We start from the raw sequence: 23,039 nt of genomic DNA on the forward strand, positions 1-23,039 counted from the left end.
CTTGTTGATTTGGTACGCCTAGATGATATCCTGATCAATTGCTTGAGATAAAGCTTGATAACTCTTCTGCAAAAGTTGTGAGCAAATCTTATTAGGAATTAATGACACAGGATCTAGTGCAATAAGAGTGAAATAGTGATGTATCAAAATGTCACTTAATGGATATGTCTACAAAGACTTGTGGGCAGGCAAATGTCTCTATGTGTGAGAAAACAAATAGATAGTGAAGATAAAAAAATCACTGATGAGAGAGAAGGAGAAAGAAGTGCAAATCCAGATGTGTCATATGCAAAAGTTTCTAAGCCAAGGAAAGGATCAGAAACAGATTCCTACAAGATAAGTAAACAGAAAGTATTTTATTGAACATCCATGTGTACAATTCCAAGTGTATAAAGTTGGTCAGGTAGAAGAGTGGATTTGATTATACTAAGAAATATAGAAATTGAGTGACAGGATATCAAAAAGTAAAATAAAATGTGAGAGAAATAAATGTGAATATATGAAACCAACGTAAAGTTTTCTGGTTTGATATATCCATAGAATACAAAAGACAAGTCTAGCAAACTAAAAGATGAGAGACATGGCTAGCTCTTTCTTTTTACCATATGATCAATCATGTATTGACCATACTACTTTGCATTTAAAGATGCCAAATGTCTGGCTCAGTTCGCATCGAATGAAAAACTTTACACTTCTCTCTTTTGTCCTGTAATTCAACATCTTTCTTTCGGTCAAATCGTGTCCAAGTTGACAAACTTGAAGTGTCTTGTGCATCACTGTTTCATTCATCAAGCTATTCTCATTCATACAAATAGACCACAAATTAAGACCCAAATTAAGAGAACTGATAATAATAGGTAAACATGATAGGGAAAATAAAACAGTACAAATATACTCCAAAGCAATGAGCAGATTCTTGAAAACTCCATCATCCAGTGTCTGACAACGGGCCCGGTGTTTCTGTTAGGTATGAAAATGTTTGTAATGCTGTGCATCTTGTCAGCTCATCGAGAAAGCTGACTATTAGCTGCCATTATGACCCTGACAGCTTCATCTTCAATTTCCTGAACAACCTGTTCTGCCGGTAAGATTTGATTAACGAGTCCCACTGACGTACCTGCATGAACATAACACATTTCAATCTTTGTAAATCTTAACGCCCTAGCCCGCGGAGATTTAGAAAAGTGGAAAGTCCTTACCAGACCAAGTCACTAATCTGTTCACGTCTGCCATGTTCATCGCTGTCTTGTAATTAGATTGAAGAGTATCAAAGTCCATACCGGCAAGGTGATTGACTGTGGTCTCATTCTTGAGTGCACGTCCATCAATTCCCTCTGGCCATCCGACAGTTCCGCTGTAAGATCAAAAAGTGATTTCAAAAGATATCAGCATCTGAATTCTTGAAATGAGTTTAAGACCTTGCGTCCAAAGGAAAAAATCTTCAAAGCTCACCGCAATTGATCAAAGACAGTCGTTTTGATCGTATCAATACTTTTAGCTGAGACGATTGCTTTCTTTTGGTTTTCAGTGTATTTCGCTTCAGGAGTAGCAAGAAATCGAGTTCCAGCTACCATTCCACTGGCTCCCAAAGCCAACATTGCAGCAAGATGTGATCCATGAGTTAAACCACCAGCTGCGACCAAAATAGGTCGTTGACTTTCCGGTATCATCTTTAACAACAAAACCTTTAAAGCAGGAATAAAAGAATTGATAGTTTCACCATTTGCACCACCATGACCTCCAGCTTCAAAACCTTGTCCTATCAAAATATCAATCTCTAAATGATCTGAAAGAATTGATTTTAATAAGTTTTCAGCTTCATTTAAACTAGTCACCATCACTGCCAACTTGCACAATCTATCATTTTTTTGAATCTTTCTAATAAGTTGAATCCATTTAATTAAATCTGTTCCGAATGATATCCATACACATTTAACATTCTTCACCACTGCTTCAAAACATCTCGAAACTTCATCTTCAGGTTCTAGATCTAATCTCCAACCTAAAAACCCTACACCGATTGGAATAGTTTCATTTTCTGAAGTTCCCATCTCTTTCTTTACATGATTGATATTCTTCACGAGTGCTTCAAGCTTCAATGGCTCGTGTCCTGTACCGATAAATCCAAAGCCACCTGCTGACGATACAGCCGCGGCCAATTCCGGACCAGCGGCTCCTGCCATAGGTGCTGATATGAGTGGAACGCGACATTCGAGTATTTTTGTTAAATCATTTCGAATTGAATGCATGATCTTTTATCATAACCTAACGATCAGAATAAAGAGTTTGAGTAAAGGGTGATGCTTGTTGACCGAGCAAACAATTGAGAATTGAATGGAATTGAGTTTAAGTTTTGTGCAGTCCAATTAGAAATGACGTCATACCACCTTTACCTCTGAGGAAATTTAAAACTTTGACTTCCTCAATGATATGTAGCTGATATATCTTCAAAAATTCAGCCATACCAAATTTAATCATTCCTTTTCTTTTCTCAAAACTTTTCTAAAGTTGGTAATCTGATCTTATTGCAATTTTGCTAAAAAACATCTTAGTAATGATACCAAAGAAAACCCCTACAGGATCTTATGTACAAGGATCATGATGAGACTGATGATGCTAATTCAATTTACAAAATCTAAAACCACAAATCTTTTGAAAAGATACTTGATTGACTTCAACATACTTAAAATTACTTTCTCCTTTTTGATCATACAAAATCTACCAATCTAGTGTACATTGATTTCTTTTAATACAAAAAAAAATGTGAGCCATTGAGATTGTATGAAAAAAAACAACCAAAATAAATATACAATCATACAATAGATGTAGTACTAGTACTTTTAATATAATTAGCATTTGATTCATCCTCTATATCAAGTCTTAAATCATCATCAGAAATTGAATTTCTTCTATTAAGAATACTGTTACTCTTCTTATTTTGATGATTTGGAATCGGATCAATTTGAACATCAACTCTTAAATCTTCTTGAGAATTTAAATTTCTTCTATTATCGATTATATGATTTCTTGAAACGAGTTTATCTTTAAAAATGCCACCAAAATGAATGATTGGAACACTAACTATAAACCAAACGAAAACAAAGGTACCAAAAAACATTAGATCAAATTAAATTTAGTCATAAATGGATTCCTGAATGAAGAAAACTTTTTCACTTACTTGCATAAACAAATATACTCATAAAGACCATAAACATAATCACAGGTATCAAAAGTTCTCTAATTCTAATAAACTCTTCTGGAACTTCTCTAAGACCAACTTGACTGTAATAAACGGCTCCCACACCAATTGGTCCAAACCAACCTAAGAAAAAAACGTCTTTAAAAGTTTGAAGTTCAGGTAAAACTTTAAAACTGATGGCTACTAATGGAAGACGTTTGAAGATCAAAATCAGAATTGATAATAAAAAGAGTTTAGATGGGGTTAATCCTAGTTCTTGATTATTGAAATCTCCCCAAGGAATGAGCGTTCCTATGTAAATGAATAATCTTTGAAACATTCCAATAGATCATTCAGTATTATCCCTTAAATCCAAGTGATGATTTGCAAATCAATGAAATAAGAAAAAACTCACGCAGAGCTTACAAAGAAGTCAAATAGGTCATGAAATAGTACGTGTCCAGATAACTTCTCTATCTCATTCGCGTAACCACCATCCCAATTGAGCGAGTTGGCAGCCACAAAACAAACCAGAATGTCGTCTATACCCATCATACCCGTAACTCCTAAAGTAAAGAACTGAAGGAATATATAAGACAGATTAGATCTCAAAGTGTTTGAAAACGTTTGATTGAGTCTGAACAAGATTGCTTACTGGAAGACCAAGTGAATAAATCAAAAGAGACTCATGATCAATCAAATCCTTATGTTTTGCAAAGTTAACAGCTTTCCTAATCACGAAAAAACCAAATCATAAACCATAAATCAGATCGTTGAAACTCCCAAACCAAAAAAACGAAACCTCTTCAAACCTAGCTAAAAAACCAATCAAGATTCCTAACACTAAACCTAAACCGATTTCATAAAGAATCACTTCAAGAAACCAATCAAGTATAGCTAAACCCGAAGAACTTGTTCCTGAAATCGTACGTAAAAGATAAATAGCAAGATACATAAAAGGTACACCTAATCCATCATTTGCACCAGATTCGGATGATAATAAATGGCGGATTCTTTCATTTACATTCTTTTCTGCATAACAACCTTTAATGATCGAATTGGCTAAAACCTATTTCCAAAAGAAACATAAGAAAAAAGACATGAGTTTCTGAGAGATTCTTGTATTTATTTTGTCGTGTTTGATGAGAATGACTTACTGGATCTGTAGGAGCTATACAAGCTGAAATCACCATTGATTCTAAAAAGTTAAGGTTAGGTAAGATTAACCAAATGATTAAAGAAACAATCAACCAAGTTAAAGTCATTAACGGTCCGATCATGAAACCTAAACTTTTCCAAGATTCTTTAACATATTTTTTAGGTAAATCTATACCAGAAAAGAAAACTTGAATTCCAATCACAATTCTCATGATTTCATAAGTGATTTGATTTGAGATCGATTGATTAAAAGATGTCCATTGTAAAGGTGAAATCCATTGGATTATAAAGGGTCCTACTATGATACCTATGATCGTACAAATCGATGAATCTGTTAAATATAATTTCGTTTTGATTGGTTTGGTGATTAAACAAATTATTGTTAAGAAGAATCCAAAGATGGCGAGTACTTTTGAAGGAATTGAGATATCTAATTCGATTTGAGTCATTCTTTTATTCTTGTGGCTCTTGGTTCTTCGAATCGATAAAGTCAAGAACTAAAGTGATGGTGGGTGACCTTGAAGTCTACCAATCGTGATGAAATCGATTTTCAAATATAAATCGATCGTCAACAAATTCGAAATTCACATTTGATTCTTTGATTTGATTCTTTCAATGTGTTTTTGGTTCCATGTGAGTCCTTGATCAGGTATTCACATCAATTCAAGAAAAGTTTCATTTCCATAAAGTTCCTTAATGACAATGCGAATGATGAATAAGGTTTAATCATGAACAAGTCTCATCAAGACAATCGAACTGAAAGCTTTGACATAACTGGGCAAAACTTCCTGGTCAAAAATCAAGGAGTGATATGCACAATTCCATAAACAAAACACCCCACCAGGAGGTATAGCTGAATGATCAAAGAAACTACATGGAATCTGACGCGGAGTCGGAGTTGGCAGCTGCAATATGATGTCATTCTTACACCGTACAGGACTCTGGCACAAGCCCGGGTCGGTGGCCAGAGCAGCACAGAAGCCATGTGTGGGATTGGCTTTTCTGGTTCCAATTATTCATACAAAGAAACACAGTCAACATGTGTGGTAAAGCCTAAAAGTTTGGTGTCATTGGTTCATCTCCAATGTGATGCAGATTTACACACTGAACACACCCGAGGGAGGATCTGCTTCTGCTTCTGTTTCTTGTGACTGTGATTTTTGTATGAATAATTGACACCAGAAAAGTCAATTGAAATATCTTTATCAAAAAACAATGTTTGGATATCTTTATCTGCACCAGTGGGGATTATGGATCTGAAGTTGTAATGCTAGCAAAAAGTACAGTTATAGAATGATGTCCTTGACTTTCTTGTTTTGATATATGGGATAAAGTACCAGTACTTAAATCAAGATTACTAACACAACCATGTGCATTTCTCAACTATCCTAACCTTTAACAGGTCAGCTATATTTCCTTAAGAAGGGAACTTGTGATTAGACTTATTAACCAGAGCGCATTTCTCAGACCGGTGTTTCCAGACTCTTAAAGATTCATATCAGTTGGGCATATAGTTGTCATCAAGAACAAAAAAGGGACTTTGGATATTCAAAGCTCAACACTCTCAAACGTTGAATTGATGAATCTGGTGAGTTGTGAATTGTATGGGGTTTTTGTGTTTCACTGACATTTGTGGTTTGACCATGGATGTGTGCAAGGAGAAGATTAGGATGGCATGGATATGGATGAATGATTGGTGCTGAATGAGCATAGGATTTTGTAGATGGTCTGACCCAATTGTGCTCAGGTATCCTTTTTTTTGAATACTCTTGATTTGTAGATGATATGGATTTGTATTTAAAAATTTGAGAGACATCAAATCTAGACTTCACCAGTGCTGCTGAATGTATATAGGAAATCAAATCTCTCAGCTCATTATGAATTGGATGTCCAGCTCATTTATATGAAAGCTTGCAGAAATCTGCTTCATGCCTGGTCAAGAACATCACACTCAACCCTGGGCCAGCAACATAGCTGTTGCATGCCACACTACTGGTATGTTGTGGAATTGACGCAGCACACCATTGCACAAATTCTACATGAATTTTGCAGGCCACCCTAATGCATAACAAGGTGCTTGGGATCAGGGATTTTCTTTGACCACAACAGCACTTGTTGTGTTGTGGTCCACAAAAGTGTTGGTTTTTGAGGTTTTTTGGGTGCTGTTGTGCATGTTGTGTTGTGCAACTGGTGAGCCAGCATGCAACTTGGCATACCTATTTCATGTTGTGGTGCTTGAAGCAACATAACATGGTTTGAAGCCAGTATGCTAAGTGTTGCAGAGCAACACAGCCATAGATGCCCTTGCTGTACCACACTGCATTGCTGGCACAGGGTCATCACAATGACCTGTCAAGATATATCCAAAGGTTTGTCAAAAACGGCATGATGTAAGTTGACCAACAAATTGAAAACCATTTCAAAACCAATCCAAGTCACTGGGACGCACTGGACTTCCAGTAACTTGTGATTGGGGGCTGAAACTACTACATTTTATTTTACTATGAAAATGTTCTTTTATGATGTTGATGGGTACAATCATTCAAACGCAATCAAACAACCTATATACCTTTATGGATCCTTCACATTTGCGTTGTATTGAGCCCAGGCCCCAATCTTCAAAAGTGGTAAATCAATACTGTCCTATTGTTCTGCAGCCTCCTATTTCCTCTGGATCTGTTCCAGAAACCGCAAGGGCACTGGGTCAGTTTTGTTGTACATATGAACAAAACTGACACATTTTCTGTTTGACTGTTCTAGGGCCCAATGGGAATGTCATTGGAACAGTCATGGAAATGGATTCGAGATGGGGTCAGATTCTGTGACTTCTCTGTTGAGGAAACAAGACCTTTTCAGTTCCCCCCGGACAGGTTCTGGGCTGGGCTGGGTGTAGAGGTATGTACCAAAACTTGTTTTTTCAGTTTTTGCACTACACATCACATCTTGCATGGTACCAAGCACTTCAAATGATGTGTATGGGCTAGGTCTATTGAACAAGCCTGCTTCAAGGCCCTTCACTTCACCCAACTTGTCATAGAATGGTTTGGTGCATCTTTTGAGGGCCTCTAAGGCCTCATCCCTTGATTTTACGCCTGTTTTTGGCTGTTACATCCAATTATCCTGGGGAGTATGGGTGCTATGAGGCTGAAATCTAGCTTAAACAAAATACATCATTCTCACACACATTTCACACTACTGTACACCCACTTCGGCAAAAAAAGTCGCATTAATAATTTAATGCGACTTTTGCATCACGGTGAGAAATTTTCTCATCGTGTGTGTATGTATAAAAACACACAACACTCCACTTTTCGGAAACGTTTGGTAAACAGATACAACGTGATATGTGATCAGAATTCAGCATTATTGAGATTGATAACGCCTTTCACTGACTGGTAAACGAGGTCATCGACTTTGATGATGGCCAAAGCAGTCGAATGGTCTTGACATCACCCTATTTCTCGCCCTTCAACGCCACAACATCATTGCTTTTTGACTTGAATCATTCAAACCCAAGAGACTCATGCGATTTTTCAATTTGATTCATTTTCCAGGAAATTTAAAGCTTTTTTGTATCATTTATCATCTATTGCATCAGAAACAAAACATCTTTAAAAGTGACCATTTCAAATCAGATCGATAATATGTAATAAGCCAGAGACAAATACAATCCAACACTCAAATGATTGGATACCACTCGAGGAGTTGAGATAAAAGAAATGATTTGTGATTTGAAGGAAAACAAGGAACTTGGGATCAATAAAAGAAGGTTGATGGTAAGTTTGAATGAGAATATTGATTGTTCCAATAGACAAAATAATGGCCATATCAAGATTGAAAAGGTGTGAAGTGAATGGAGTTCAGGGATTAAGAAGTTGATTTTTTTGGTGGTAATGAAGGATGAAATTTGGTGAAGTAAGAAAAAGAGGGAGAGTGATGGGTTGAAAGAGAGAGCGATGGAAAGTTGCAGTTGCATTAATTTGAAAATATACGGCTTTGAGTCGTTTTCAAGAATGCGCACGATTTTTGCACATATGTGCAAAGATGCGTGTGCGTCTTCCGTCGCATTTTGGTTTACCGAATTGGTTTTTTCGGTCACATATGCGACCGAAAATCAGTGCGACTTTTTGGTGGTGCACAGTCGGTCGCACACGTCACACAACTGTTACCGAAGTGGGTGGTAGGTGTTATGAAAGTGTGGTTATGTTCCCAAAAACCTCTTCAACAAGAGGTCAATATTCTTGGTACATACCTCTAGAGGCACATTCCTGGGTCCTCCTGCCACAGTACTGTTTGTACAGCAACAACAGAGCCTGATTCGGTAGTGGCACTACAACAGCATTGTGAGACCAGTGATGGACCACAGCAAACCAATTTCAATTCAAAAGTGTCCTGTGGTGTGTTGTTCAATCTTGAAACTCACTTCTTCAAACCTCAAGATCAGCCTGATAAGTGTCAAGTTCATCAAAAAGAGTTTGATTTCAAAACAAATCTTCATTATTGGTTCTTTTTTCAACCAAACTGAAACCATTAATAATAAAACATCAAAACAAATAGAAAATCAGAAAACAAAATTCTTCTTTACATCACAAGCTTTTTTTAGGTGTTCTTTTTATTTAAACTTTATCAAAATACAATTTTTTTTGAAGGGGGATTACTGATCAACTTAAAAATATAGATTTAAAAAGTCTTTCAAAAAAATGGAATACATATCACTTGCAAACAAACAAACAAACAAACAAACAAACGAACAAACAAAAAGGGTAAAAAAATTTATTATATTGTTATAGGTAAGACACAGATCTGAAAAAAAAAGAAGAAAAAAGAAATTCAAAATCAGATAGGTAAGCATAAGGGGAATTGATGTTGAAGAGGAAGATGTCAAGTTTCAGTTTCTAATCTCAGGTAAAAGTTGATCTCTTTCTCCACCACCACCTAAGAGAGGTGTATCTTCAGTTCCACTTTCATTCCCATCTACATCATCCATTGAATTACGTAGTTTAGTAGTTGAATTCTGTTGTTGTTGTTGTTGTTGAATGTTTTCATCTTCTTCATGTATAGATGGACTAGTCACTTCATTAGATTCTCTTCTAATTAATCTTTTCCTTCGGTTTTGTGAATCTGATCTTCTTGCTGGTGTTTCTCCTCCTTTTAATTTCACTTTGTCAAACGCAGCTGATCTTCTTGAAATCCCATGGTCTGATTCAGTGACACTATTTGGGACTATCATCACTGGTACACTACCAATTTGTACATTGACTAAACTGGTTACCTCTGTTCCTTCTCCTACTTCTGATCTTGGTCCATAGTCTCCTGTATGTCTTCGTTTCTCAATCACACCTGAATCATAGACCAAAATTCGAATGAATTGAGTGTCAAACAAGGTCTACAAGAGCTAAATTTTGGCAAACCTTTGATGAGAGGAGCGAGACCCTTGGTTGTCGCTCGACTTGCAAGTGGCTTGCGGACCACTTTGATCTTGTGGGCTACATCTACATATTGATCTGTTTCATCGATGATCCTAAACGAAAGAGGATAAAACATGAAGCTTTCGATCCCATGATGGCACACGGTATTCAGACATGACGTACTCTTCACCGATCATTCTAATGGGAGATAATCAATCAAATATCTCGGATAAGTTAACTTGGTAAACTAATCAATTACGCAAGAGCTAATCACTTACTCCTCAATTACATCTTCTAAACTGACCACTCCCAGAGCACCTCCGTGTTCACCTGGACGAGATGAGACCAAGAGCATGTGTGATCGACCTTGTTGAAAGAAATTCAAACTAGCCGTTCAAAAGGTTTTAAAGGTAACTGTCAGCTTGTAACAAAGAACAGCAGCAAAAACAAACTTACGCTTCCAGACATGTCATATCAGGAGCTCCTTCAGGTAGCGTACTAAGCTGAAACTCGCTCACTGGCTTAGCGTCATCAGGATCATAGCTAATCAAATGCTTGACTCTGTATAAATGAGTGCCAAGATCCAATCCTATACATGAGATTATTGGTAAAAAGCTGCCAATCGGTATCAAGAGAAGAACTTACAAAAGCATTCCGATGAAATTACGATCATGACCAGCTTCATGAACAGGTACTCTAGAATAACCTTGACTGACAAGTTCAGTGACTGTACACTCATCTAGAATTGAGTCTGCGCCAAGTGTAAAGGTATCTTCAATCGGGGTCATGATATCAACAATTGCTATAGGAAGAGAGTGAAAAAGATCAGTCGTGTCTTGATCATAAATTGAAGCATTTCTTCAATTTCCTTGATTCTTACTTTTTTCGGAGAGGTCTAAGACAGCTGAGATTATTGTCACCTCATCTTCATTTAGCCCATCTGTTCCAATATCTAGAAGCAAGACGAATTTAAATGATTTTAGTGACCATGATGTTGAGGTATAATGACGAGAGAATGAATAAATTAACCCACGGCGATGCAATCCAACAAAGGTCTTCAATTCAGCTTTTCGATAAGTAGTTCCTTCATCATGACCAAGAATATAATCCAATAACATCGCAATAGGATAAGCGATAGGAAACTCGAGGTACATGAGCGCAAGAACGAAAGGAGCGGATTTAGCCCCGATTGATAGTCCATATCGAACGCAAATCGATTGAGGAATGATTTCTCCAAATCTGTTGGTATGATGCCAAGAAAAAGACACCTCTGTTAATACTTTTTTTAGACATTTGATCTTTGAAATGTGATACCTTACATTACAATCAATGCTGTTGAAATCAAGATCGCAGCAGCACCACCACCTAAGACCGAATCCCTGGAAAAGTGACATTCCAAATTAAAAAATCTTATCGAGTTGGATCCTTGATCATAGAGACTCACAAGAAGATTGGTAAGGTTTCGTTAACCACTACATTACTGAGCAGTAAGACGACCAAGACCCAATGTCTACCTCTTTCTAATAACTTGAGGACTTTTTGAGCTTGAACTTGTTCAGTAAGAGTTCCACTCGTACTTAAAACTCTTAAATTCAGAATATCAAGTCCCATAAGACCTAGATTCATACCATCAAACAAAAAAAAATGGATCAGAAACATTGACTATTTGTGACTATGACTTTGTGATGAACATACCTAAAGTTAAACCAGCAAAACAACCACCCAGTAAAACCAAAAAGATAATAAAAGCCATCATCCACCAAAATTGAGGAGTACCACGAGGAACTGGATCATCCGATTCGATTGCATTATGAAAGAGAGAAGCCAGATTACGAGGAACGAAAGAAGGTGAGATGATTTGATTCACTATAGGTTTGCCGAATAATGGTAAACTAGAAGAAGCTAATAAGATTAATTTAGTAATCGATTGAGCTAAACCCGCTGAACGCTTTGGACGTGAGCTGACGGAGTTCATCGGTCGATCAGTCGGTTTGATTTGTGCTTGTTTGGTGGATTATGTAAGTGAGTAGTATGTAAGGGTGTATTGAGATTTGAACGAAACAAAATTGGAGAAAGTTAAAAATTGCATGGATTGGAATTCGGAAAGAGATGGAGATCCAGCTTACTGTCTAAACACATACAAGCTGTGCATTTCCGTATCTAACATGAAACTCGTCAGCACTTTTTCTACAAAAGCCCAATTGGGTCAAGACAATTTTACACTTTCTTCAACTTCAACTTCTCCTTATCATGGGGTGGACCATCTCAATATATTTCCGCCATGAAATCAAAATTCTACTACTTTTCACGTCGGTCCGGCTAAGTGAGATCTTGGGACTCTGTGCACATCTCCCCAAGATTTGAAAGCGTACATTCAAGGTTGTTCCTCAAAAACAAAAAGTTTCACAAACTTCACTTGGTGTTATGACTAGCTTGCTCCTTTTCTCATACAAGTGTGATTTTATTACTGTAACAGGCTATTCCATGAAGTAAAGCAAGACTGGCTAGGATACTGCTACATGAGGACTACTTAGATGGTCATGGCCAAGCAAAAGTAAGTAAAACTGAATCACTGTGGAATGTCTGACCAAAAAAGTATTTCTGTCAAAGAAGCCAATTTGTGTTGCATAAAAGGGTGAAAGTGTTTATGAGATGGCAGAAACAAGAAGATATTGAAGATTTAAAGATCAACAGATCAAAATAAAATAAAATAGTAGAACTAAACTATCACTGTCAGCATCACAAAACCAACAAAACGGAAAAACAAAAAGCTCGCTCACTCCACATTTTCTCGGCTATGAATCCTTGTGTATCTCCGTGCCCGGTCACCGGGTGAAACGTGGGGGTGAGGGTCCAGCTCAGTCTACATATCTGTGGCCTTAACAAAGCCCCTCAACGAGCGCGGAAAGGGCTCTTTGTTAAGCTTAGCTGTGCAGCATGTGCCAATCTTAAACTTGCGTTCCATCATCTTCCAGATCTTCGTGTTCCACTATGTTATCCATAAGATGTATGCCTTTGATCAGCTTTGATCTCATCAATCACTCAAAGTCCATACCACCAATAGCTTACCATGCTTTTCTTCAAAACAATCCTTTTTGCTATTTTGGCAGGTGAGTGAACTCGTCATCTTTCCTCGCCTCTGTTCATCTTCACCTTTGTTTACATATATCAACGTCTTTGATAATGCCCATAGCCACAATCTCTGCTTATCCCGTCCAGGAATCGGATGATGGAGCGTGAGCACAGTTTTGGAAACTTCTTCTGGATTCTTACGATTCCTAACATGTTCATCTCAGTGCCACTCATCAAATCATGAAACGAGGCTCCGAGTCAGTCTTACAGATCATCACTATTGAAATCTATCAACCAAAACTTGCTTACTGATGTGAATCCTACTTGTTTTGTTTAACCTCTCAATAAATCTCTTCAGCTTAACTGACCCGGTAGCTCGTCCGGAGCCGCCGCGCTGCTATCGCTATAGCCGCCATCCATGTTGATCTACATGGCTTCGAAGAGGATCAATTGCTCCTGAGATATAGTTGTAGATTTGGTAGTTTTTGGCAATCGCAGCCTCCAACAAATCCCTTTACGCGCGCGCAAGAATTTCCCTGATCGCCTCTGAACCGCCTGTCAAGAGCAATCATATCATCAACTTCTTCACGTCCGCGAGTTGTTCGTACCAAAAAATGATGTCAACCATCTTTGAGATGCAGGTGTTGAGACGGCATGAAAGTGTCTGGTTTGCATACTGTTTGAAGTGTGTATATTGAAATGATCCAAGAGACTCTAAGCCAACAACATGCTGGAAGAGACCATCGATATACATATATAGCATCATGCTCCTTGGTTATAGGTGTAAAAACAACCAATTGTGTCAGGCAATTGCTCGGAGAGAAAAGAGAAAATTATAAAGAACTCACCCCGACCCTTACCGTTGCTTACCTGATGTTATTTGATCCAACCTTGCTGCATAGTACCCCTCACAGAAAAATACTCAAAGATGTATTGTGAAATGTAGCGCTAGGTTAGCCGAGATGGGCTGAATAGATTGAAGTACTGGCACCAACAATTGAAGCTTTCCAGGTGTTCAAAACGCTGTGGGACCAACTGCCGAGCGATCATGGCCATCCATAATGCACAAGAGTTAAGCTCGATCGAGTCCCTCGTGGCAGCGACCAGGGACTCCATTGATTTCATGAAAGAAGTTATATCCGGGACTTCAATTTTGTAAGTTTGGGCTGTGAAGGGATCCCTAAGTTTAAAATACGTTTCCGTTCACCAAGATGGTGAAACGTGGGGGGGAAGGGCCAGCGGTGGAGAATGGTAGGACTTGTGTTTAAGCTAGGCTTCCATCACATTCCAAATATTTGTGTTCAAAGTATGTTATCACAAGGTATAAAAGGTTCTATGTTGCCCGTGATCTCACAAACCAACTAATTTACATACCAGAACAGCTCACTATGCTTTTCTTTCAAATAATTCTTTTTGCTAGTCTGGGAGGTGAGTAAATTCGTTATCTTTTCTCACCTGTGTTCATCTTCATCTTTCTTCATACTAACGTCTTTGATATTTTGCATAGCCACCATTTCTGCTTATCCTATCCAAGATGACAGAATGTGAGCACAGTTTTGGAATGCTTTTCTGGACTCCTAAGTTCCCACTCCGATGAGAATTCATTCTAACGAATCCGGAACCATGTTGATCTCAGTACCACTCACCAAATCATCAAACGAGGCTCTGGGTCAGTCAGACTTTTACAGATTATCACTATTCCAATCTGTTACCTAAAACTTTCTTACTGATGTGAATCCTGTCGCTTGTTGATGCTCTGAAAACATTTTTTTTCAGTTTACCAGAACGGGTACCTCGTCCAAAGTTTCATCCAAAGGATCCGACCTGTCCTCCCAACGAATGTTGGCCATAAGGGCTTGGAGAAGGACCAGTTTCTCCATGAAGTATAAATGTAAATTCGGTACTTTTTGATGACCTGTCCAACAAGCCTCTTGTGTGTTCGCAAGATGCCAATGTTATGATTTGCATAGTATTTGAGGTGTACACTTTGGAATTATGCAAGAGAGTCTAAGCCAATGACAAGCATCAACAGACCATTGAAATAAATATATATAGGATCATATACATGCCTTTGTTGAAATTGTAAAACCCTGAATAATTCAAGACAAACAATTTTGTTGGGAAGGAATTTATAAAGAAATCAAATCCTACATTTGTTTGTTTTTGTTGTGACAGTAGGGATTGGGCAAGGTGAAGTTTTGTAAAACCAGATTTAGCTGAAACTTCAACAAAGGGCCTGTCAGATCCACCACAAATCCAGACTAGTTATATCTGTATATCTATAAACAGAGAAGGTTTCCAAATGGAGTTGACCTGAAAATATGTCAGAATAGATCAAAGAATATCACATGTATTTAGGAAGGGTTAGTGGAACACACAACCACAAATTTTAGATCAAATCAAAAGCAAAAAAATAATGTGGAGTCACAGGACTTGTGGATGGTTGTATGCTCCAATTGTATTGAAAATCCTCTCTTTTGATGGATAATTGGTTGTCAAGGGCTCTTTGTAGGTACCTTCAATAAAAAAATTGAAGTTAAACAGTTTCATGTTTTCAGCTTACTATCAAGGACATTGCTATTGCTTGGGATGAGCTCACCTTAATATACAAATACAATTGTGAGCCTGTCTTCCCCTTCAGTGACAATAAGGCGGAGCTCCAAGAGGACCCTGGAGAGCGCAAGTACACCCTCCTAATTGGTACCTGAATTTTGTTTTTGTTGGGTTTTGGGCTTTTCTCACACAACCATGACCATTTTTCGAGTTTTGGAAACTGCAACAGGTTAACAAGGCCACAGCTCTCTAGTACACATACTTTTTTTTAAAGTGCATAGTTGCATATATGCATATTACACTAACTAAACAATTTAACAGTAGGGATACTAGTACACCAGAAATGGGCGGTCATCTAGTCAGTACAAGATATAGAGTCGTCTTTAGATCAGGGATGCAGCAGTGAGTCTACACCACAGAGGTGTCCAGCCGTCTACAGACGGGCCAGCCAGGCCGGCGGCAGACGGCCAACCATTGCAGAGGGGCAGGCCGTCTCCCGTTGGGCCTCACGGCTGACGACTGTCAGCCGCCTGCTGAGCCCGCCTGCAGCCGACGATGTTCGCGCCCGCTGGCGTCTGCAAACAGGCTTAAGACCGTCAGTTAGCTTATGACCGCCTGGAGCCAAACTCGTTGGCTCATGACGGCCTGCAGGCAAGCTCGGCAGGCGCGTGCATGCGGCCATGAGCCAGCAGCAGGTCGGCTGTAATACGACCGCAGACGGCCAGCTGGGTCATGGCCCGAGGCAGATTGCATTCGGGGCACTGGCACGCAGCCCCGTTCCGACCCAGGTTGCGGACATCCGATGCGGGGCGCCAGGTATCAGGTGGCTGGGCGCAGCTTTCCGCACCAGCCACCTGCTCACTTCGGCTCAGCTAACCTTGCAGGGACATTTATCCTGAATGAATCACGCTTGGAAATTCACACAGCACCGCGACAACTCTCAGATGAAATAAGACGCAAAGTAATAGGAACTACGAATTCGCATTGATTAAATATGTAAATAAGAAATCATATGTCTAATACAATCTTTAGATTAGCGCTTTTAAATTCCTGGTTGAAGGAAGTTTGTTCCACCAGGGATTCCATTGCCCATGTGTCCAGCCATTCGCGCCAGGATGGCCTCCTCGGAAGGCATGTCCAACGTAAATTTCGGTTCGCGAGCTTTCAAATCTTTGAACCAAATATTTCCGTCAAAATATTTGACATCCTCGTCGAATATAATTTGGTAAAAGCTGTGGTTGAATGGGTGTAAGCTTTTCATTATGCTTGACAATCCACAAGCTTATGTATTCACTGACGCAGTAGTATAGTCACTGTTCCGCTTCAGTCGCAACTGGGATAGTTTCTTATCCACTACAGCCCAGATGGATTCACAACCTCGGCCTCCCTTGAGCACCAGGCGCGCGGCTTCTCGACGCTGAGCCAGAAAACCAAGCATCAGCCATATTAGCATAAATAAAATATGGAATCACAGTGCTCACCAGGTAGGCAATTCGACCTCGAGTTGGTAAATCGGTGGCCGCCCACACGGCTTCGATTTCTGCCTTCTCACCTGCTATACCACACCTAACGGCCACCTGAAATTGAACATGTGACCATGTATCAAGTTCTGTACTTTATTCGGGCATAAGCGAAATACATGTACATACTCGTTGAACCATGTCTTTGATGGTGGGGACTGCAGTATCAACAACCTCTTTCGTTTTAGGATCGTGGATGCCTACCAAGAGCTGCGGTGTCCGTTAGCACTTTGTTGGTACATAATATCAAAGGTTGGAACATACCACGTTATGTAGCTTTTCTCTGGCTTGTTTCCCCGCGCCTTTCAGCGCTCCGGTGTACGCTTGGGTGTCGCTGGCGTCTTCCACGCCAAGGACCTGGACGGGAAGGTGCTCCTCTGCAAAGGCAGTGCCTTCTTTCACAACCTTTTTCTATCGTGAGGGGGATAGCGAGGATGTCGGCATCAGTTCAGCAAACAATCACATGACCGTCGTGTGACTTACCTTGATTGTATTAAACAATGAATTGGGCAGATACCCTTCTGCCCGAGTTTCGATAGCTGTATAGGCTTTGAGTAGAGGGGAAAACAGCAGCTTGAGTGCCAAGGGATTAATGACGCCCTGAAAGTAAAAAAAAAGGGAAAGGTCAGCTACGTGTGGGAACATTGCGGTTGAGTACAAATGCGATGAGTGTGTATACCGTGAGTTTCGCGCTTGCTACCCACTTTCCCCCACCGGAAGAGTCGCCCAGTGGGCCATGTTCCACCACTCCAGTGGCACCTGGACCTGGTGCGGGAAGTGGAGCTCGCGTGAGGGCAATGACTGCCTCTGTGATGGTGGCCAATTGGCCGTTTAACGTGTCAATCTTGCTGTTGACACGTCCAAGCTCCATCAGGAGCTTCGAATTGGCCGTGGCTTGAGCTAAGTGGCGGTGGTCATAGCCATTGACCTTGACAATGGATATCCCGTCGGATGTAAAGGCATATAAAATAGATTAACGTCAGTATCAATCTATTTTGGCGACACTCTGATTCCGACAGTGAGGGGAGGTGAATTTACCTCCGCTTGGTACAACGCAAACGCCTGAAAAGGCTCTTCCAAACCAAATCGCGTTGACATCGCCATGAATGTCTCCATGGGTTGCGCTGATAATGGCGCAGAAAAACCAGGTGGCCCGTCGGCGATGTCGTCTTCAAACATCGTCCTATTGGGCAAGTCCGTGTTTTGTGATTCGTGCATCGTTTGCGTGTTGGGCATTCCACGGGATGGCCACTGAGGCTCGGTGCGCCCGCCACTCCTTCGTTGAGATGGAGACACGGATCTGTTGTCTCGATCTCGAGACAACAGATGATGGTTTGCGTTCTGCCCGCGATGGCTGTCCTGGTTGGGAGTGGCGTGGAAACTGGCGCTACGAGCGAGGTTGCCGGCGTCGTTTCGACCTCTAGGTGAGTCTAAGGAACCTGGGGAGAAATGGTTTGGTCAGCGTTGGTCGATTATACAGGGGATAACTACAATTACCGTTGGAGTTATTCCTGACGGAACCGTGTTTATTGAATCCGTTGAGCGGGCTGCCTGGGAATTGTGAAGTCAGACCTTCGGAATTTTCCTGACTTGCACGCCCGATGAAAGAGTGGTCTACAAATAGGCCTATCAGCTGCCTGGGCCTAATGGGATTGGCCATGGATGAGCACCAATGTCAAATCACTGACTGAGACCGTTCAGCGAGGGTCCTTGTGAAGGAGCCTTCAGTGCATCACTCAGGTCAAGATTACCGCGGCCATTGAATGGGCCGCCTAAAAAATGGCCACACAGTGATCAGTTGCGTGTTCAATTCAGCCAATGAGTTTTAGGGAGATCGCCTGACTGATGCCGTTGAAAGATCCCATCTGAGATGGCGAATTCAGCCCATCGGGGAGGTCAAGGGACTCTTGCCGATGAAATTGGCCGCCTGGAAATAGGCGTGTCAGCTGCTGCATCATATAAAAGGTTGAATGACTGACTGTAGTACGAAGGTTCTGCACTCATGTCGAAAGAGCAGCCAGTTGGGATTTGGCCGGCGATGATTTTTGGATGTGCAATGATGCTTGCAAGCGCAAAAAACAAAGGTTGAGCTTGCCGGGGGCGCAAAAAAATGGTTTGCATTTTGCGCCACAGTTTGAAAATTTTCACCCACGCTGCGACCTTGCGCTGTGCGTGAAATTCGATTTCACCTGCTTAATCGAAATTCCCCCTTGTTTCTCTTCTCCCTCGCATCAATGTCACAATCCAACTCTCACACCGAACCAGCTGGGAAGCGCAAGCGCGAATTTGCCCTTGGGTTTGCTATGGCCTCGTGAGTATAGGTTTTGTTGAATCACAACGTACCAACCGTTATGCTGATCTTGTTCATTGTTTTTGTTTGGGGGTCAGTGATGCAGAGTCATCGGATTATGTCTCTCCGATATGCCTGGAACCTCCGGCGTCCATGGAGACTTCGCAATTGGACGAACTAGCGCCTACGCAAGAGGACGACGAAAATCCACCTGCCGAACCTGGGATGGGTGACGCAGAGGTCACCATTACCCGCAATGCCATTGAGGCAATACGTAAGCCGCACTTATTTGATCAGATTTCAACGGCCTACACCCAGTGCCTGACTTCATATGTCTATGTAGAATTACCCATAGATGGTGGCTATGTGATGTTCGCTAGTCTGCGCCGTATCATGGCCAAAACTACCTTGGAAGATTATCTTTGTTTCGCATGTTTGGACGAAGACGAGATCGACAATGTACTTCCAATACTTCAGGGAAACGGGGTTAATCATTTCGATTTATTCTTATTTGTGGATTATGTGAATAAGGATCAGCTGCGTAAATGGGGGATATCTGTGGGGACATGCGCTCGAATAATGGTTCACGCGGTCATGTTCTATCAATTCCACGTTCAGAAGGGGGCATGAAGGTGTTCATACCCCCATTCCTTTGTTGTTGTTTTGATATGTAACACGTCGATTCGTATACTGGATATCGCGTTTAATGCTTCAGATCTACAATTACTTTATATAGTTTCAAACACTGCACATATGGCAATATCGTGTCATATGTGCAACAAGTGTAATGAGAGAGACTCCATTCATTCCGATTGCCTCGCTGCCAACCATATCGGACAGGATTGTTTGCCAAAACAATCCTTTCCATATCAATTTGTTCCGATATGGAAACAATTGTGGCCACCTTATCGGAAAGATATGATGGCCATTACGCGTCCTTACATAAAGGCCTTTGAACGTCAATTGCCTCATATCTTGGCCCTTTCCTTACATTCCCTTCCATCCCATTTGTTATCGTTGTCCTAGCCCAATGAAGATGGTACGCGCCCTAATTGAACCACCGCAATTGTCATCATCCATGGTGGCGACGTTAGAGTTACTCTATGATCAAGGACATCATCTTGAAGAATATGATCACATGCTCGTTTATATGGATCACGAGAACATGGAACAACACGCCAACACCATGCCTCGCTTAAAACATAATGGTTCCAATTACGCGAGCTGGCTCTACTGGGTTAATGAAGAATATCGGCGATTCACTCGTAATCCTGTGTACTTGTATGAATCCAAATTGCACATCTCGTCACTGCATGAAGCGCTTGCGGACGAGGTCCTTTTGGCCATCATATGTGCCACGGTTCATCCCAATGTCCTTCCGTTGGTTCAGATGGCCTCATGCGCTCACGGCGCTGTCATGTGGGTCAACTGGTATCACGCCTTGGACGGTGAGTATCTACTGTATCAATCTCAAACCTTGTGAGTAGGAAACGTACTGATCCCTACTCACCATCAGTACCCAAGGTTCGAGACGGTTTCCACCTCCCGTGAACCATGTCAGGACATGACGTTCAGGTACGGCGAGTCCTGTGGGTATATCTCAATCTTACGTCTTACTTGGCTGGGGTTTATTGACCTTGTTTACTCTCTTCTCGCATTAGCCAATCAATCGGTCGAGACATAAGGCCCGAAGGGGTCTGGCGAGTGTTTAAGGCGCAGCCTGGTGTAGAATGTATGCAGAAAGATTTGGGTATAAGTTTGGTTTTAGCAGTAGGATTATCACTTTGTCAATTTTTTTTGCGGAAATTACAAATTGGGTAATTTTTAGTGCGCATGTGGTGATATATTAGTTTTTGACCAAGTTGGTGATTTTGATGGCTCAAGTACATTATATTTTTATCTTTGCAAAAAACATGTGGTGGTGTCTTTCAACATCAACAGCTGAATAACATTATGAATATGTACCATTATTAATGGTCCGCATTGATAATATTATTACCTTGGTATCAATGGTCCGCAGTAATAATATTATTACCTTTGGTTGCTGGACGTGGTTCAGCTTTCCATGTGGTGAGTCCTTGTTTGATGGCCTTCTCCCAAAGTTGAGGGGACATAGCGGAGAGCTGAAGATCTGAAATTTGACGATGTACATTTCCATTGTAATGGGCGCCGGCATTGAGGATGAAGGAATTTGATTCCACATGGTCAACCCCCCACAGACCAATGGTGGTAAGCCTTCTCTCGATCCTTTTAAGGTGGTTTTTGGCCAAGTTACAAAGTGAATCATGGCAGTTATGTTGCATATTCAGCAAGCACACAATATCCTGGTTGCCAAATGTCAATACAATATGTATGCCTACTTGAAATATAACTCTCTCAAACTTACTTTGACATTGATGAGTGTAATTTCCTCAGTTACTTTGACTTCCCGCATGCCATAGAAGTGATTGATTGGCCCCTTTTCACAGATTTTGAGGACAAGATGAGTGCGAGTATCAGAGACACCCTCGAGCTTCCAAATTGATTGGACACGTCCCACTTGCAGCGGGGAGTTAACCTGTAAGACACCACATTTAAATCAATACCTGCGACTGGATTATATCAATTGGATCAAATGTTACCAAGACAAAGTCGTTTATTTCCACCTGGTGATGCCCAATTAGCTTCACACTTTCGTACTGTCGTAACTTTTGACGGTCCACAATCATTGGTATGCAAGGAGGTGCAACCAATTGGAACTTGCACAATGCTGTGAAACACAAGGCAGTTAGTAGGATTAAGGGACACAAACGAATGTGAACTGCTTGCTCACGGCCAATGGAGTAGTTTGAAATGTTGCCCAAAGACGTGTCCAGTCCCATTGCTTGAAACAACTCAGGCACTTGCAGTAATAATGATTTCAATTGTGGGCCACTAGATACCCGAGCTTGCAGATCCTTGTCAAAAAAGGAAGAACCGGAGACGAACATCCTCATCAACACTTGAGTGTTTGATGTGTTTGCTATGTCTTGCCCCGGGCTTTGATGGTTTGAATGGATGGATTTGTGTCGAGTGATCCCATTGAAAGATTCCAGTTTTTCAGTTGCAAATAAACAGGCCGGTCCAAACCTACGAATCGAGTCTTGTAGGTGAACAAGCATGTGAAACTTGGGCTTGTTGACCCAGCGAGCATTGAGGGCCACCAAATTTTTGAGAAATCTGGATATGGCGATGTCCAGTTCGGCTAGATAGGATTCCATGTTTGGTATTTCTGTCTGAAATATATAAGATCCTAGAAGACAAAGAGATGTCCACATTTTGCGTTTTTCCTCGGAAAGGTGTTCGAAAAGCACAAATGGGACGGTCTGTAAAACCGTTCGGAACTCCTTACCGACCAGGCTCTGATAGTAAGTAATCATCGTGTTTGGTTGAATGGGTGCCATCTTTAATCCGCTGGTATTGAAGGATCTCCATCGACCTGAAAGATTGTTGTAGGTTTTGGAGCCGGCCTTGATATTCCCCAGCTCCTTCATCGTGTCGCGGAAAAGATACTTTGTGGTACCCAAAAGTGCCACATGGAGAACCTCAACTGGAGTGTCTTTGTGACCATCAAAGCCTACCAACATAAGAAAAGACCTCAGCTTATATCAACTGCAGATGTATTATGTTAAGACATCATCACCTTTGAGTCTCAACATAGGATTGAAGATATGTTCACCATGTTCTTCCTCGATGTCTTGACAGAGTTTCTCGACGTCAGATGTAGGAAGACACTCGTGTGCTACTTGAACCTTTTTCTGGAAAACTTCGTTCATAGGATCGCGAACTCCAAAGTCACGGCTCATCTTCTCTACTCGAGTCTTGGTGTTGCGCTTTTGAGA

The 23,039-nt window shown here is 40.8% G+C and overlaps 7 protein-coding genes across 7 annotated transcripts; 2 read left to right on the top strand and 5 right to left on the bottom strand.

Annotated features, from left to right (window-relative positions):
* Positions 1-928: 928 nt before the first annotated feature.
* MELLADRAFT_85736 (uncharacterized protein) lies at positions 929-2,249 on the bottom strand (the record flags this gene model as incomplete). Its single annotated transcript, XM_007409317.1, has 4 exons — positions 929-960; positions 1,022-1,108; positions 1,200-1,354; positions 1,453-2,249. 4 exons carry the CDS (start codon positions 2,247-2,249, stop codon positions 929-931), a joined length of 1,071 nt encoding a protein of 356 aa, XP_007409379.1.
* A 286-nt stretch (positions 2,250-2,535) lies between these two features.
* MELLADRAFT_116278 (uncharacterized protein) lies at positions 2,536-4,944 on the bottom strand (the record flags this gene model as incomplete). The annotated part of the gene is made up of 6 exons (XM_007409316.1): positions 2,536-3,081; positions 3,179-3,507; positions 3,594-3,757; positions 3,834-3,909; positions 3,991-4,247; positions 4,336-4,944. The coding sequence occupies 6 exons, from the start codon at positions 4,783-4,785 to the stop codon at positions 2,813-2,815; spliced, it is 1,545 nt and encodes a 514-aa protein (XP_007409378.1).
* Positions 4,945-8,790: 3,846 nt separating this feature from the next.
* MELLADRAFT_71702 (uncharacterized protein) lies at positions 8,791-9,615 on the bottom strand (the record flags this gene model as incomplete). The annotated part of the gene is made up of 1 exon (XM_007409315.1): positions 8,791-9,615. One exon carries the CDS (start codon positions 9,564-9,566, stop codon positions 9,225-9,227), a length of 342 nt encoding a protein of 113 aa, XP_007409377.1.
* Positions 9,616-10,018: 403 nt separating this feature from the next.
* MELLADRAFT_35596 (uncharacterized protein) lies at positions 10,019-11,497 on the bottom strand (the record flags this gene model as incomplete). Its single annotated transcript, XM_007409314.1, has 8 exons — positions 10,019-10,130; positions 10,201-10,305; positions 10,390-10,546; positions 10,625-10,696; positions 10,778-10,983; positions 11,064-11,123; positions 11,189-11,360; positions 11,440-11,497. The coding sequence occupies 8 exons, from the start codon at positions 11,495-11,497 to the stop codon at positions 10,019-10,021; spliced, it is 942 nt and encodes a 313-aa protein (XP_007409376.1).
* A 4,914-nt stretch (positions 11,498-16,411) lies between these two features.
* Positions 16,412-19,010, bottom strand: MELLADRAFT_85739 (uncharacterized protein; the record flags this gene model as incomplete). Its single annotated transcript, XM_007409313.1, has 12 exons — positions 16,412-16,622; positions 16,668-16,786; positions 16,851-16,946; positions 17,019-17,099; positions 17,154-17,300; positions 17,373-17,437; positions 17,523-17,817; positions 17,928-18,328; positions 18,387-18,515; positions 18,578-18,661; positions 18,733-18,816; positions 18,869-19,010. The coding sequence occupies 12 exons, from the start codon at positions 19,008-19,010 to the stop codon at positions 16,412-16,414; spliced, it is 1,854 nt and encodes a 617-aa protein (XP_007409375.1).
* Positions 19,011-19,123: 113 nt separating this feature from the next.
* Positions 19,124-19,809, top strand: MELLADRAFT_85740 (uncharacterized protein; the record flags this gene model as incomplete). The annotated part of the gene is made up of 3 exons (XM_007409172.1): positions 19,124-19,200; positions 19,278-19,453; positions 19,523-19,809. 3 exons carry the CDS (start codon positions 19,124-19,126, stop codon positions 19,807-19,809), a joined length of 540 nt encoding a protein of 179 aa, XP_007409234.1.
* Positions 19,810-20,209: 400 nt separating this feature from the next.
* Positions 20,210-21,000, top strand: MELLADRAFT_105873 (uncharacterized protein; the record flags this gene model as incomplete). The annotated part of the gene is made up of 2 exons (XM_007409173.1): positions 20,210-20,559; positions 20,841-21,000. The coding sequence occupies 2 exons, from the start codon at positions 20,210-20,212 to the stop codon at positions 20,998-21,000; spliced, it is 510 nt and encodes a 169-aa protein (XP_007409235.1).
* Positions 21,001-23,039: the final 2,039 nt, after the last annotated feature.

This window comes from Melampsora larici-populina (genome assembly GCF_000204055.1).
Source record: "Melampsora larici-populina 98AG31 unplaced genomic scaffold MELLAscaffold_15, whole genome shotgun sequence".
NCBI classification, from domain to species: domain Eukaryota; kingdom Fungi; phylum Basidiomycota; class Pucciniomycetes; order Pucciniales; family Melampsoraceae; genus Melampsora; species Melampsora laricis-populina.